This window comes from Lampris incognitus, chromosome 15, assembly GCF_029633865.1.
Source record: "Lampris incognitus isolate fLamInc1 chromosome 15, fLamInc1.hap2, whole genome shotgun sequence".
NCBI lineage: Eukaryota > Metazoa > Chordata > Actinopteri > Lampriformes > Lampridae > Lampris > Lampris incognitus.
In genome coordinates this window covers 35010445-35023456 of record NC_079225.1, presented here as the reverse complement: position 1 = coordinate 35023456, position 13012 = coordinate 35010445, and the positions used below count along the sequence as shown (strand labels likewise).

The 13012-nt window shown below is 42.7% G+C and overlaps 2 protein-coding genes across 4 annotated transcripts in view; one reads left to right on the top strand and one right to left on the bottom strand.

The window, feature by feature from the left end:
• Positions 1-264: 264 nt before the first annotated feature.
• Positions 265-6119, bottom strand: LOC130125355 (uncharacterized). Its single transcript, XM_056294913.1, has 6 exons — positions 5991-6119; positions 5632-5657; positions 2938-3132; positions 2489-2691; positions 1459-1498; positions 265-835 (listed from the first exon to the last, which is right to left on the bottom strand). Exons 1-6 carry the CDS (start codon positions 6035-6037, stop codon positions 732-734), a joined length of 615 nt encoding a protein of 204 aa, XP_056150888.1. The 5' UTR covers positions 6038-6119; the 3' UTR covers positions 265-731.
• Positions 6120-6522: 403 nt separating this feature from the next.
• znf512 (zinc finger protein 512) overlaps positions 6523-13012 on the top strand; it is a 29371-nt gene continuing 22881 nt past the window's right edge. For 2 of the 3 annotated variants that reach the window (XM_056294608.1, XM_056294606.1), the window contains exons 1-5: positions 6523-7031; positions 9290-9360; positions 9572-9704; positions 10490-10545; positions 11093-11151. In XM_056294608.1, the coding sequence (XP_056150583.1) occupies positions 9605-9704; positions 10490-10545; positions 11093-11151 (215 nt within the window). In that variant the 5' untranslated portion in view covers positions 6523-7031; positions 9290-9360; positions 9572-9604. The remainder of the gene's footprint in view (positions 7032-9289; positions 9361-9571; positions 9705-10489; positions 10546-11092; positions 11152-13012) is intronic. The other variant, XM_056294607.1, reaches the window with a different exon arrangement.

Genomic DNA, 13012 nt, shown 5'->3' with positions numbered 1-13012 from the left:
TACCATATTAAGTAGGATCAATCTCCATAGACGGCTGCATTTTATAACACATCAACAATACAGTTGAATTACAAATTGGGACATGTCGCCAATGCTCCAACACGATTTGCCTGTGTGATGTGGTAGAGTGTACAGGCTTTTGTTTTATGAAGTGGTGTTTGTTTGAATTTGTGTAGTAGTCGTGTGTTGGCTGGGACACATAACTCAAAGGCAGTCTCTGGAAACAGCTCATGACACTGCAAATGTCCCTAGCTTACAAGATAAGACAATAAGGAATTTTATGACAAACCAAGGAGATATTTTTTATTATGACACACTGGAAATGTGATAACATCGTTCTTTGTGCTTATATAATGCAACTGTTTCTTGCTAACAAATCGGTTACAAGTTCAATCTAGTTTCTGCAACCAAGTACAATTAATTAGCTTTTATTCCCTGACGCAGATGGATAAATGGCGACTAGTGTTCGACTAAGTAAGCTAAGAAGGTAGCTGTTATGTACGATCATGTTGTTGATGATAATAGTAATTTTACGTTCATCAGCCACAATAGCTAGCTATATCATGTCCTACATCGCTGTAGTTTGTTCTCTGTGAATCACAAGAATGATAATCGTGTATAGCATTGGAATTCACATTTCAGCCTCACTGGTGTTTCAAGTCGTTTGACAACATATTACACGGCTGCTCAAACTAAAGCACTGTTGTTATGCATCTTGTTACAGGTCTTCTTTAGTTTATTCCTTCACTTGCAGCCACAATTCCCCAGATAACCAATGCAGCCAATGATACACCAAGGATTATGGAGCCACACTTGAAAGCTGGTTTTTGCCAATCTGAAAAAGAATAAAAATGTACATATTGGCTAGTATCGTTGTAATCAACCAAACAAGATGTAAGCATATAGCACATTTTGGACATAAAATTGAAAGCCAGTGACTGAGCACTAAAGTCAAGTCAAGTCAATTTTATTTGTACAGCCCAATATCACAAATTACAAATTTGCCTCAGTGGGCTTAACAGCAACACAACATTATGTGACTTTCCAGTCATGTTGCATCTAAGTTCTCTCATTCATTTCCTGAGAGGGCTTTGCAGAGGACCAGCAACAAGACTCAGCAATGTGGCAAGTTTCTCAGTACTGAAGCCTCCAGTGAAGTTTTTGTCTTTACAGTTTTAAATAAAAACCCAACAATGTTTGATGAGGTCGGGGTTCTGAAGAAGTGAACCTATCCTTTAAGGTTAGTCTTTTCAAAATTGTACTTTGGTCTACTAATCCTATCTTTTTCATGCATTCATGACCGACAGTTTCTTCAGCTCCAGCGTATGTTTGTATGCATCAAACAACTTCCTCTCCATCTACTCCTACATTTCAGGAAAACCCGTAGCATTGGCAGACAATATTTAGGTCTAACAATATTGCAGTATGGTTTAGATTGATAATAAAAGTAAAACTTACAAAAGTAAAACCAAGCGAACCAATTGCATCTGCGAGACATCTGGAAAATGAAAAAGAAAACCAATCGCTGAGTGATTAAGTAGATTCATGAACACCACTTTCCAGTTTTCATTACATTTGTATACAATGATTGTGTTAAAAATGTATAATAAAACCAAAAGTACTAAGTGAGAATCACAAAAGTACTCATTTACAAGGCATGTCAGGGCCTTTCAACATATAATTAAAACAGAGGTGCAGGACAGCGTTCAAACAGCTACAGAGCCAAACTGGCTAGCAGCGAGGTACTCTTCAATACAGCGACCCTTTTCACAGATAATGTATGCCAAGTATAGGGTGACCAGGTATCCTGATTTTACCGGGATAGTCCCAATTTGACCAGGACAGCCCCAATTTCAAACTGTGTCCCTGTGTCCTGAATAATCTCTGAAATCATGCGTATGCTTAACTGTTGCATGAGTCTGAAAGACTGAATGATATCATCCAGATGTCTAATGATGTTTTTTCACACTGTCCAATATTTTGCAAACTCAAACTTTGACATAAAAAAGTATCTGGTAAAAGTAAACATGACCCAAGAGATGTTTTTTTAATATCTCCCCATTTTTCTCCTTTTTCCCTTCTTTAACATGTCCAGTTCCCTGTTCTGAAGTCCCGCCATTGCGCAACCCCCATGGTGGCTGGACAGGGTGACGGAAACCAACTGCTTCTCTTGACCTGCTAGCTGATGGTTTCTGTAGGCCTGCGGAGGTGCACGCTATTTCCCCCAGATCCACCCACAACTGTTCAGGCAGTCCCCTCCCACCTTTAGGTGTTGCTGATTGTAATGGTGGGACACAATACACCTTTTCTACTCCCCACCCAGGAGTGATGCCAATGGCGTTCCCTGTGGCATCTGACTTAACCATGGGCAACGCCAGGGCTTGAACTGTGAACCTCAGCATTGCATTACTATTAGTCACCAGATTTATTCATGTTATGAAATTCAGATATCTACATTTGGTATACTTGGAAAAAATGCATTCAGTACCTTGGGATACCACTGTCGAACAAGGTTTGCAACACTATTGAATGCTGCTTTATTGCGGGGACATTTCAAGAGCTTGCCGTCATGGAACAGGCAGTCCACAGTGAGTACTATATCCTGCCTGGTCACCATTCCACTGCTTTCAACTACAGGTTTGTCTGGGTTGAAGGTGTTATGTAGCACCACCAGAATCACTGGTTTACCAGCTATAGAGACAGAGCAAATGAATCAATGAAGGAAACAAAAGAATATAGGAACATGCCCAGAAACGAAGGGAGGAAAGAATCGAGCTAAAGAGTCAATAATGGATAAAATATTAAAGTTCCCCGGGCGCTGCACGCTGCATGGTGGCTGCCCACTGCTCCTAGCTACACAGCTGGGATGGGTTAAAGGCAGGGAAAGAGTTTCCCCCCACGGGTATTAATAAAGTAGTAAAAAAGGGGATTTCTTACCTGGAATCACTCGCATTGCCGCCTCAATGTCAGTCCCAGCTCGTGAGACAATTGGACAGAAAGCCAGGATGTAACCACATAGCATATATGACGCCACTTCAATCTGAGCATTATGTGTATGTTTTTTAATGAATTCCGTATGAACCCCAAGAGTTTCTCCAGTCAGAACAGTGTAGAACTCATTCATCCGCCCTCCTATGAAGAAAAAAGTATACATCATAATTCATCTGAAATGAAAAGGGGCAAAACCCAAGACTGTGGCTAATCAGTTAGATTGTTGATGCTTCAAGAAGGGACCTATTGACCGCAGCAGGTGAGTTGGGGAATAGCAGACAAAACAACTGTGCAAGTAATTTTCAGCTGAACACTACACCAGATTTATTCCCACCTGACCCATTTACCGAGTACAGTGTTTATGAGGATGAGTAGTTAAATATTGTGTTGGGCAGCAATCCAATATCATTGTTTATTGCCTGTCAATTGTACTATATTAGAATGAAATTCAGACATTGTGTCATTGTTGTTATTTGGGTTTCCTGTTTTATGAAGGCTCACCGGTCTTGCCATTTCTGTTCCTGCCCCTGCTTTGCTCACCTGTTCTCCATTCCCTGATTGGCAGTTATATTATTCCCCCCTGATTGCGCTGGGGCCTCCTGTATCAACCATTACTATGGGCAAATTTGTGCATACACATCCATTGAATTTTTTAAGCCCTGAAGTTTGTCTGGCAGACAGCCAGATGAAAAGCATGATGGTTATTTGCACTTCCTTCCCCCTAACATCTATTGTCTAGCTCTTGCAATGAACAATCACCCCGGCCTGCAAAGACATCAGTGTTAGCTAAAAACAAAACCCATGGGTGTGTACGCACAAATTTGCCCAAGACCGATACACGAGGCCCTGCCCTGTTCTCTTGTTTGCCTGGTGCTTCGTGCCTTGTCCTTGGAGCCTTGCCTGTCGTTTGTGCCTTGCCTGTTGCGTGGACGTTTGACCCCCTGCACCATTAAATCATTGCTCTATCCCAGCCTGTCCCCGCCGTCTGCAGTTGGGTCCTCAGGTTCCTGCTTCCGGCGTGACACATTGCACGTGTTAGCATTTTTTTGTTGTTGTCTAAATTAATAACGATCTATAGGCTACATTTATGACAAAACTAGGTCTAATATATTTGAGGGAGCATTACTTGAAAAGTAGTTTTGGTTTGATAGTGGATATTTTACATCACCGAATAATTAATGTAATGAACCCCAGTTGGATTTTTAAATAGGCTTTTTTTGCAGATATTGTGAAAGTTAACATGATTGTTGTGAATATACACTACCGTTCAAAAGTTTGGGATCACCCAAACAATTTTGTGTTTTCCATGAAAAGTCACACTTTTTCACCACCATATGTTGTGAAATGAATAGAAAATAGAGTCAAGACATTGACAAGGTTAGAAATAATGATTTGTATTTGAAATAAGATTTTTTTTACATCAAACTTTGCTTTCGTCAAAGAATCCTCCATTTGCAGCAATTACAGCATTGCAGACCTTTGGCATTCTAGCTGTTAATTTGTTGAGGTAATCTGGAGAAATTGCACCCCACGCTTCCAGAAGCAGCTCCCACAAATTGGATTGGTTGGATGGGCACTTCTTTGAGCAGATTGAGTTTCTGGAGCATCACATTTGTGGGGTCAATTAAACGCTCAAAATGGCCAGAAAAAGAGAACTTTCATCTGAAACTCGACAGTCTATTCTTGTTCTTAGAAATGAAGGCTATTCCATGCGAGAAATTGCTAAGAAATTGAAGATTTCCTACACCGGTGTGTACTACTCCCTTCAGAGGACAGCACAAACAGGCTCTAACAGGTACTATTTAATGAAGATGCCAGTTGGGGACCTGTGAGGCGTCTGTTTCTCAAACTAGAGACTCTAATGTACTTATCTTCTTGCTCAGTTGTGCAGCGCGGCCTCCCACTTCTTTTTCCACTCTGGTTAGAGCCTGTTTGTGCTGTCCTCTGAAGGGAGTAGTACACACCGGTGTAGGAAATCTTCAATTTCTTAGCAATTTCTCGCATGGAATAGCCTTCATTTCTAAGAACAAGAATAGACTGTCGAGTTTCAGATGAAAGTTCTCTTTTTCTGGCCATTTTGAGCGTTTAATTGACCCCACAAATGTGATGCTCCAGAAACTCAATCTGCTCAAAGAAGTGCCCATCCAACCAATCCAACTTGTGGGAGCTGCTTCTGGAAGCGTGGGGTGCAATTTCTCCAGATTACCTCAACAAATTAACAGCTAGAATGCCAAAGGTCTGCAATGCTGTAATTGCTGCAAATGGAGGATTCTTTGACGAAAGCAAAGTTTGATGTAAAAAAAATCTTATTTCAAATACAAATCATTATTTCTAACCTTGTCAATGTCTTGACTCTATTTTCTATTCATTTCACAACATATGGTGGTGAATAAGTGTGACTTTTCATGGAAAACACAAAATTGTTTGGGTGATCCCAAACTTTTGAACGGTAGTGTATATATATATATATATTCTTCTCCATATAGCCCAGCAGACATAGCACGTTTCTGATACAAAGTTTAAAGTGTTGGTACGCTTCCTGGGGGTTTCCTCGAGTTAGAAGTGAAGAATAACGTCGTGGTAAAATCTGAGTAGCCTGTAAATAGAGGACTTCAGAGGTGAAAGGCAGCCTTTCCTTACCGTTAGTTCGCGTTTGGGTCATGTCTCTGCAGGAGAGTTGGAAGGGGGGGGGAGAAAGTAAATAATAGGAATGAGGCAGTAATACTGTGTAACAGCGTGTGTCTGTGCAATTAGATAAGTGAAGAAAAATCACAACCGCTGCCATCGTTAACGGACACACACACACACACACACACACATAGTTTTATTTTTTTTAACAATTATAAACTGGGTTGAGATGTACTCAGACCCCCACCTACAAGCCCAATAATGCTGTGTGATAATCGGCGAAAACGTTGCGTGAAGTCGGTAATTGGTATTTTTATGTCCACAACAATATAACAATGTTAAATTATTTGGTCAGAAATGATTTCACTCACGCTGTGGATTGATAACTTCGACTGAACACGCGCGACGTCCCTGGCATTGCGTCTCGTGAAGCCAGCTGTCTTCCGGGAAAATGAAACTTTCTCCACTCGCTGTTTTATTCTCATGCTTTCACTTCTGCTTTTGCGCCTCGTCACATTGGCCAGTGATGGATAGAATACGCGCGCGTGTGTGTGTGTGTGTGTGTGGTGGTGCGTTCAACCTTGTACCAGCTACAATTACAGCAACAACAAAAAAACGGAATAAGTTTGAAACGTGGAGCATAATTAATTCTAATCAATTCTGATACTGTAAATGTCCATCAGCTTTCTTTTTAATGCCGCCACGTTACGCGAGACTTTGTGTGCGCGTGTAGAGGAACTATTTTGTCCGCGCGTGAATGATGATTTAAATGACGCTCTCCCACCACATGAAACGTCGCGTGATCTTATGACGGCAAACCGCACAGCTCTTTTCAAAAGGGGCAAAAGACCACACCGCCCTCTAGCGGCAGCGGGGTGACAACGCTTCTGAGCTGATCTCGTGCGCACAGGGTGACTGTGGGCGCGTACTGCTACTGCAGACAGCCTTCTCGTGAAATATTGATTTGATTTAAAAAAAAAAAAAAACCGAGATCAGTAAACAAACCCATTTCAAGACGCGAAACGTTACCGTGAACCGATCTGGGGTCTGCAACGGGGGGCCCCTCCGTCCGCCCCTTTGTAAAGTCGCGGTGAGTGAGACGCGATTCTTATTTGTCCTGCGCGAGAGGAGGGCGTTCCGGGGGAATGAGGTAATCTCGCGAAGGCTCCGAGGCAATATGGTCCATTTCTAATGGCGTTCGGATGCGGCGATCCACGTACGGGTTTGAACGAGGATTCGGTGTCGAACCCTGCAGACACACTTTCTTCCTCTCTCGCCTCCGGCCGGGCCCCGCGGTTAGCCTTCCCGAAGCTGGGGATGCTGCGTTGTATCGCTGCCGGGGGAAAGGCGAAGGAGAAGGAGTAGCTCGGGAAGACATGGACGCTAACCTTGCAGAGGGGAGTGTACGGACGGTAGGTAGGTAGGCAGGCAGGCGGGCAGGCAGGCAGGGTCCGCCAGACATTTGCTACGCTGTTATAAACAATCGCGGTCAGACGGCGGGCTGGTGGCAAAATGTACGACGGTGCCTGGTGCCGTTGGGGCGCGCGTTGCCCGCCATCTCAGAACTAGTCGGATGTCTTTCCTCGCTCCCTCCGTCGCGGGGTATGAAGCTAAAAGGGACCCCTTTTTGTGCGGCTGTCCGTCCACAGACAATGATGGTGATTTCTGGTTTGTAGCCTGCTCTGCACACCGTTGTCACCCACTGGACTAATTATTAAAGCACCTATCGGTCAACAATAAACGGGCGCCTTGAATGTTGCCGGAACGTTAAGCAGGATGGCTTTGACCCCCCTCCTTCCTCCCCCCCATGCGTTAAAACAATAAGAACTGGCCTCGAGGGCAGAGTGTTTTGGGAATCGCTGAACAGGAAAACTGTCAATATGACAAGCTTTGTTGCAATACCTCGACCAAAATACGTCACGCAGATGTGCGTTAGGCATAAGCGTTCCTATCTTATATTATCATCATTAGCTGTTTTGTATATCTTATTCTGGACAAAGTTGGTGTTTATTTAGTGTTAGGATTTTTAAAAAAAATCAGTGATGTCACCTGTAAATTTAATTACGCCTTCCATAGCTGACTTCATGAAGTCCCACTAGACAGACATGCAGTGAGGTTGTCCTAACAGGTGCAAATTCATATAAAACTTGTCTCATCTGTGCTTGAATAAAATGACATTATTCTCTTGAAAGCCCTTTCCTCCATTTATCGTCAAATCAAAGCCCAAGGAATAACTTTAGCTGCTGGCATATGAAGGTTGTTGTAGACAAATGAAGGAGCCATGCTGGACATCAAACAGACGTTGACAAACCCGCCGTAACATGAGCTGGACGTGCATTTGGCTGCACGACTAATGAGTTCTCGCTTGTGTCTCCACAGAAGATAGAGTTCCAGTCCACCACAAAAGGGCTATAGTTGCAAATTTGGATCACCTTTTTTAGAGGAACACTCAGACTGTTTGGTTTGGTTTCTGCACATGATAAGATAAAAAAAAATGCAGGGTATAGTCAAATCATGTATTGCATTAGAGGTAATTAGTGACATCATAAAGCCCCTATGGGAAGCTAATGAAAGGGGGCTAAACTGGGAACTAGCTGCAGGATCTCTTTCTTAATACTGTGCAAGTTGCAGAAGGCAAAGAGGTTTGCAGGTGGACCAGGAATAGATCGGAAGACAGGGGTAGGTTGAAAAGCAAATTGAATGCAGTGTTGGAGAAAGGGATGAAAAAGGAAACCACAGTGGGGTCAGCAACGTTCATACTTTTTATATGCGTATGTGAGACATGCCTGTGGATAAAAGTACCGGGGCGCCTATAAGCATTCAGGACTACACAACTGTGGAGAGGTTCAATCAGCAAGCCCATAATGTTGACAGATAATCCCATTTGCACGGGAGTGTTGAGATTTTGTCGAAGGCCATTGTCTTTCATTGAAAAGAGGATGTTTATTTTTGGCTCAATTTTGATTTTGATTTTTTTAACTGCGGTTAGGCTGCACTTTCAAGGGCATTGTAATAGACATTTTCAACTTGTGCTGCACCCAGTACAGACTCAAAACAATGAGTTGTGGGGTGGAGAACAAGGTATGAGAGGGAAGGGGTCTCTAAAATGTTGGGGGGCGGGTGCATCTCTACCCTGGGCAGTTTCTTTATTTTATTTTTCATCTTCTTCCTTCTGATGTTGAACTACTTTAAGATGCTCAGTACTACATCTTGAGAAAGTTATTTTCATTGAAAGTGGTTTGGTGAAGTTGTCTTTGCCAATGTTAATATTACGTTCACTATTGATAGGTTTCATCAGTGAGAAGGCATGTAGCCATGTGTGTCACGGTGGCCCAGTGGTTAGCACTGTTGCCTCACAGCAAGAAGGTCCTGGGTTCGAACCCCAGGCAATCCCAGGTCCTTTCTGTGTGGATTTTGCATGTTCTCCCTGTGTCTGCATGGGTTTTCCCACCATTAAAAAGACATGCATGTTTCAGTTAATACTCCTGTCTGTGCCCCTAACCAAGGTAATGGAAAGAAGAACTGGAGTTGGTCCCCGGGTGCTGCAGCTGCCCACTGCTTCTGTACAATAGGATGGGTTAAATGCATAAGATCAATTTCATTGCAACTGTACAATGACAAAATGTGATTTATGATGTTTGTTTTTCTTTCCCTTTATATCTGTCCCAAGTCGGAGAGTACTGCTTGCGTCGTCTGGGGCTGCCGCTTCTCCCTCTCGTAGCCCCCTTCCCATCCCCTCCTGTATGTCTGTGTTATGTTCTTCTGTCGTCTTGTTTCACTCCATTTATTGTAAAGCCACTTTGAGTACTAAAAAAGCTCTATATAAGATTGATTTATTATTATTATTAAAATAAAGTGGCTTTCTTCTTCATCTGTCTTCATCTATAGCTCACAATTGTGATTTGGGGTTCAAGTACACATCTTGATTGATGATTTTCCTTTGTGTTTACAGTGGTGACTGGTAAAGTTTGCCCCTATTCCTACAATGGACCACACACACATTGATGGGGAAATGTCACGCTTGTATGTGCCAAGGAAGAGGAAATCAGTTCAGTCCCAACCAAAAGGGGGTGTGCCATGTCCAGGTAAACAAATCTAAAGCCTCTGTTGGGGTGAGCCTTAAAATGAAAGTCTGTTAAAAGTTTAAGGGGCATCCCGGTAGGGTAGCGGTCTATTCCGTTGCCTACCAACACAGGGATCACCGGTTCGAATCCCCGTGTTACCCCTGGCTAGGTCGGGCGGCCCTACAGACACAATTGGCCGTGTCTGCGGATGGGAAGCCGTATTGTGGGTATGTGTCCTGGTCGCTGCACTAGCGCCTCCTCTGGTTGGTCGGTGCGCCTGTTCAGGGGGGAGGGGGAACTGGGGGGAATAGCGTGATCTTTCCATGCGCTACGTCCCCCTGGCGAAACTCCTCACTATCAGGTGAAGAGAAGTGTCTGGCGACATGTATCCACATGTATCGGAGGAGGCATGTGGTACTCTGCAGCCCTCCCCGGATCGGCAGAGGAGATGGAGCAGCAACCGGGACAACTCGGAAGAGTGGGGTAATTGGCCGGATACAATTGGGGAGAAAAGGGGGGGGTGAGGGAATCCCAAAAAAAAAAAGTTTGTGTATATAAGAACCAACTCAACCTGATGTGACCCAACAGATTCTGCAGGTTCAGGAAGTCAGAGTTGAAGTAATAACTGGCCACATCAAGCAGCAGTTGAAACCAATATAAGTGTCCACCATGCTTTAAGGGCAGTTAATTGTTATCCTAAAAATAAGTCAAATTCACCTTAATTACTGACTAGAGTATATTATACAGCAACACCATTTGTCTTAGACACCGTTTAATGAATACCAACATACCGATCTTTTTAACAGTTGTTCAGCGAATGCCGGAAAGAGCCTGTGATTTGAATGTGACTGAACACTCGAAGGTAAGAATGAACACATGCAAACACACACATGCGAGCACACAACTATACTCACACACATTCTGAATCTTATTTGTCTTTCTCTCATGGGAGAGGTTTAGTCCAGATGAAACTGTAGCGCTGTTTTTTTTTTGTTTTGTTTTTTGGCACGTCATTAGTAAATACTGATATGAATAACTAACTGAAAAATATTTTATCATTTGCAAACCAGAAATTGTCTACATTGAATAACAGGAATGAATTGGCCAGCAGTTGCAGACATAGATATAAGCATCTATTTTGTGATTATTAATAAATCATGCCAATAGACAAATACCATTAACCTTGTATGAAACCTAACCCCCCCCCTCACTAGATTATTTTGCTCCTTATTTGTTGAGCACTTTTCCTACCGTTGAGCGTTTCTTTTAACAAAGTTATTCGTAAATACTATTAATAAGAGAAAAGTCTGGATGTGGTTGTCCATTTCCCAATTCTAATGATCAAAATCTGTTGACTTTATGCACTCCGCTGGATCTCTACTTTACAGTTCTGTACTTGAATGTTTTAGAATGATGTATCTGAAGCCCAGGATGCTCTAAAGATGAAAAGAACTTATGGTAGAAGAAGGTAAGTGACCGTCTGATCAGTCTGTCAGATCCCATTTATAAACTGGGCCTCATTTATTAAGCAGTAAGTGAAAAAAATGTTAATCAGAATTTTCAGAAGTTATACATGTGCCAGTAGGGACATTTTATACAGACAAATTGACCTTGAATTTGAATGTGTTTTAACATTCTGCAGAAAAGCCATTATTGATAAATGAGGCCCACTGAGTACAATCTATAAAGGAGCATGTGTTAGTTGGCCAAATGTCAATGTCTGGAGATACATGTCACGGAATGAGATAGCCTCAACTCTTACACAGACGCTCAATCACATGTCCAAAAATGGTCTATTGGGTTTATTCTTCAAAGTGAAAAAAACTTGTTAAAAAGAGAATTTGTGGTCCAGGTAGCGCAGCAGTCTATTCCATTGCCTACCAACACGGGGATTGCCGGTTCGAACCCCTGTATTACTTCTGGCTTGATCAGGCGTCCCTACAGACACAATTGGCCATGTCTGCGGGTGGGAAGCCGGATGTGGATATGTGTCCTGGTCGCTGCACTAGGACCTCTTCTGGTCGGTTGGGGCGCCTGTACGGGGGGGAAGGGGAACTGAGGAGAATAGCGTGATCCACCCGTGTGCTAGATCAGCCTGGCGAAACTCCTCACTGTCAGGTGAAAAGAAGCGGCTGGTGACTCCATGTGTATCGGAGGAGGCATGTGGTAGTCTGTAGCCCTCCCCGGCTCGGGGGGGGGGGTGGAGTAGCAACCGGGACAGCTCAGAAAATGAGGTAATTGACCGAGTACAACTGGGGAGAGAAGGGGGGGGGGTCCAAAAAAAAAAGAAAGAATTTGTGAGGAATATAACAGGGTTTGCCCAATAGAACACCAGGCATCATCTATGATGTGATGAAAAGTGTCTCCAAAATGTGCTGATATCTGTATTTACTTGCACTTCACTTTTGTCTGTTTGTGTGTGTGTGAAGGCATGGTTTAATAATGTTGACACTCTGCCAGCATCTTTAGGGTTGCCTGCCTGATTCAAATGCCATTTCTCCAGTAGCTATGTTTAGCTTTCCTAGCCCGGCCAGCTTTGGCCAGATTCTAATGTCAGCCAATGCTATGTGAGGCAGCCAGGCCATAGCATGTCCAGTCCTGGCCACTGTTGGACATCATATATCTCAACTGACTAAGGCACATACGTATATGTAATTACATTCTGGATGTCAGTCCACTTCATAATCCATGTTGCATGACACAGTCCCTGTCACGTCTGCTTCCTTTGTCCCTCGTCACCTAACCATATGCTGGAAATGCCCCCCCCCCCTCAAAAAAAAAAATCATACGAGAAGAAGACAAATTTGGATCAAGCAACAGATTCATGTGGTCAGCAACATTTGTAAGAGGAAAGTTATTTTCTAACATGTTTTCATAATTACAGAGTGTCGCAATCTGCCAATTTATGAACAGCAACATGATGTATGAAAGCAGGAATACATTTTATTTTCCATGTTCTTGTGTAACTGAAGATAGAAACGTGTCATTTTGACTCTATTATGTTTTATCCTCAAAGTATTTTTGAGGAGAAAAGTGATAAAGTCATGACTTTGAAATAGGGAATGTAGCCTCGTCAAATTTTCTCAAATAATTTTTTTCCAAGAAACAAAGACACATCAAAATAAGAAAACAAATAAAACAGACAAACAAGGACATCAGAATAGTAGCTGTAAACTAACAAGAAAAATTAAGTGAACCAAAAAGACAAAAATTGTGTGCATGCACACTACACAAGTCTTGTTATGCAGTCTAAAGTAATGATATAATTACACCTTTGAGCAAATACATATAGTATCTTGCACCACAAGTAACCTGCACACGCCAAAGCT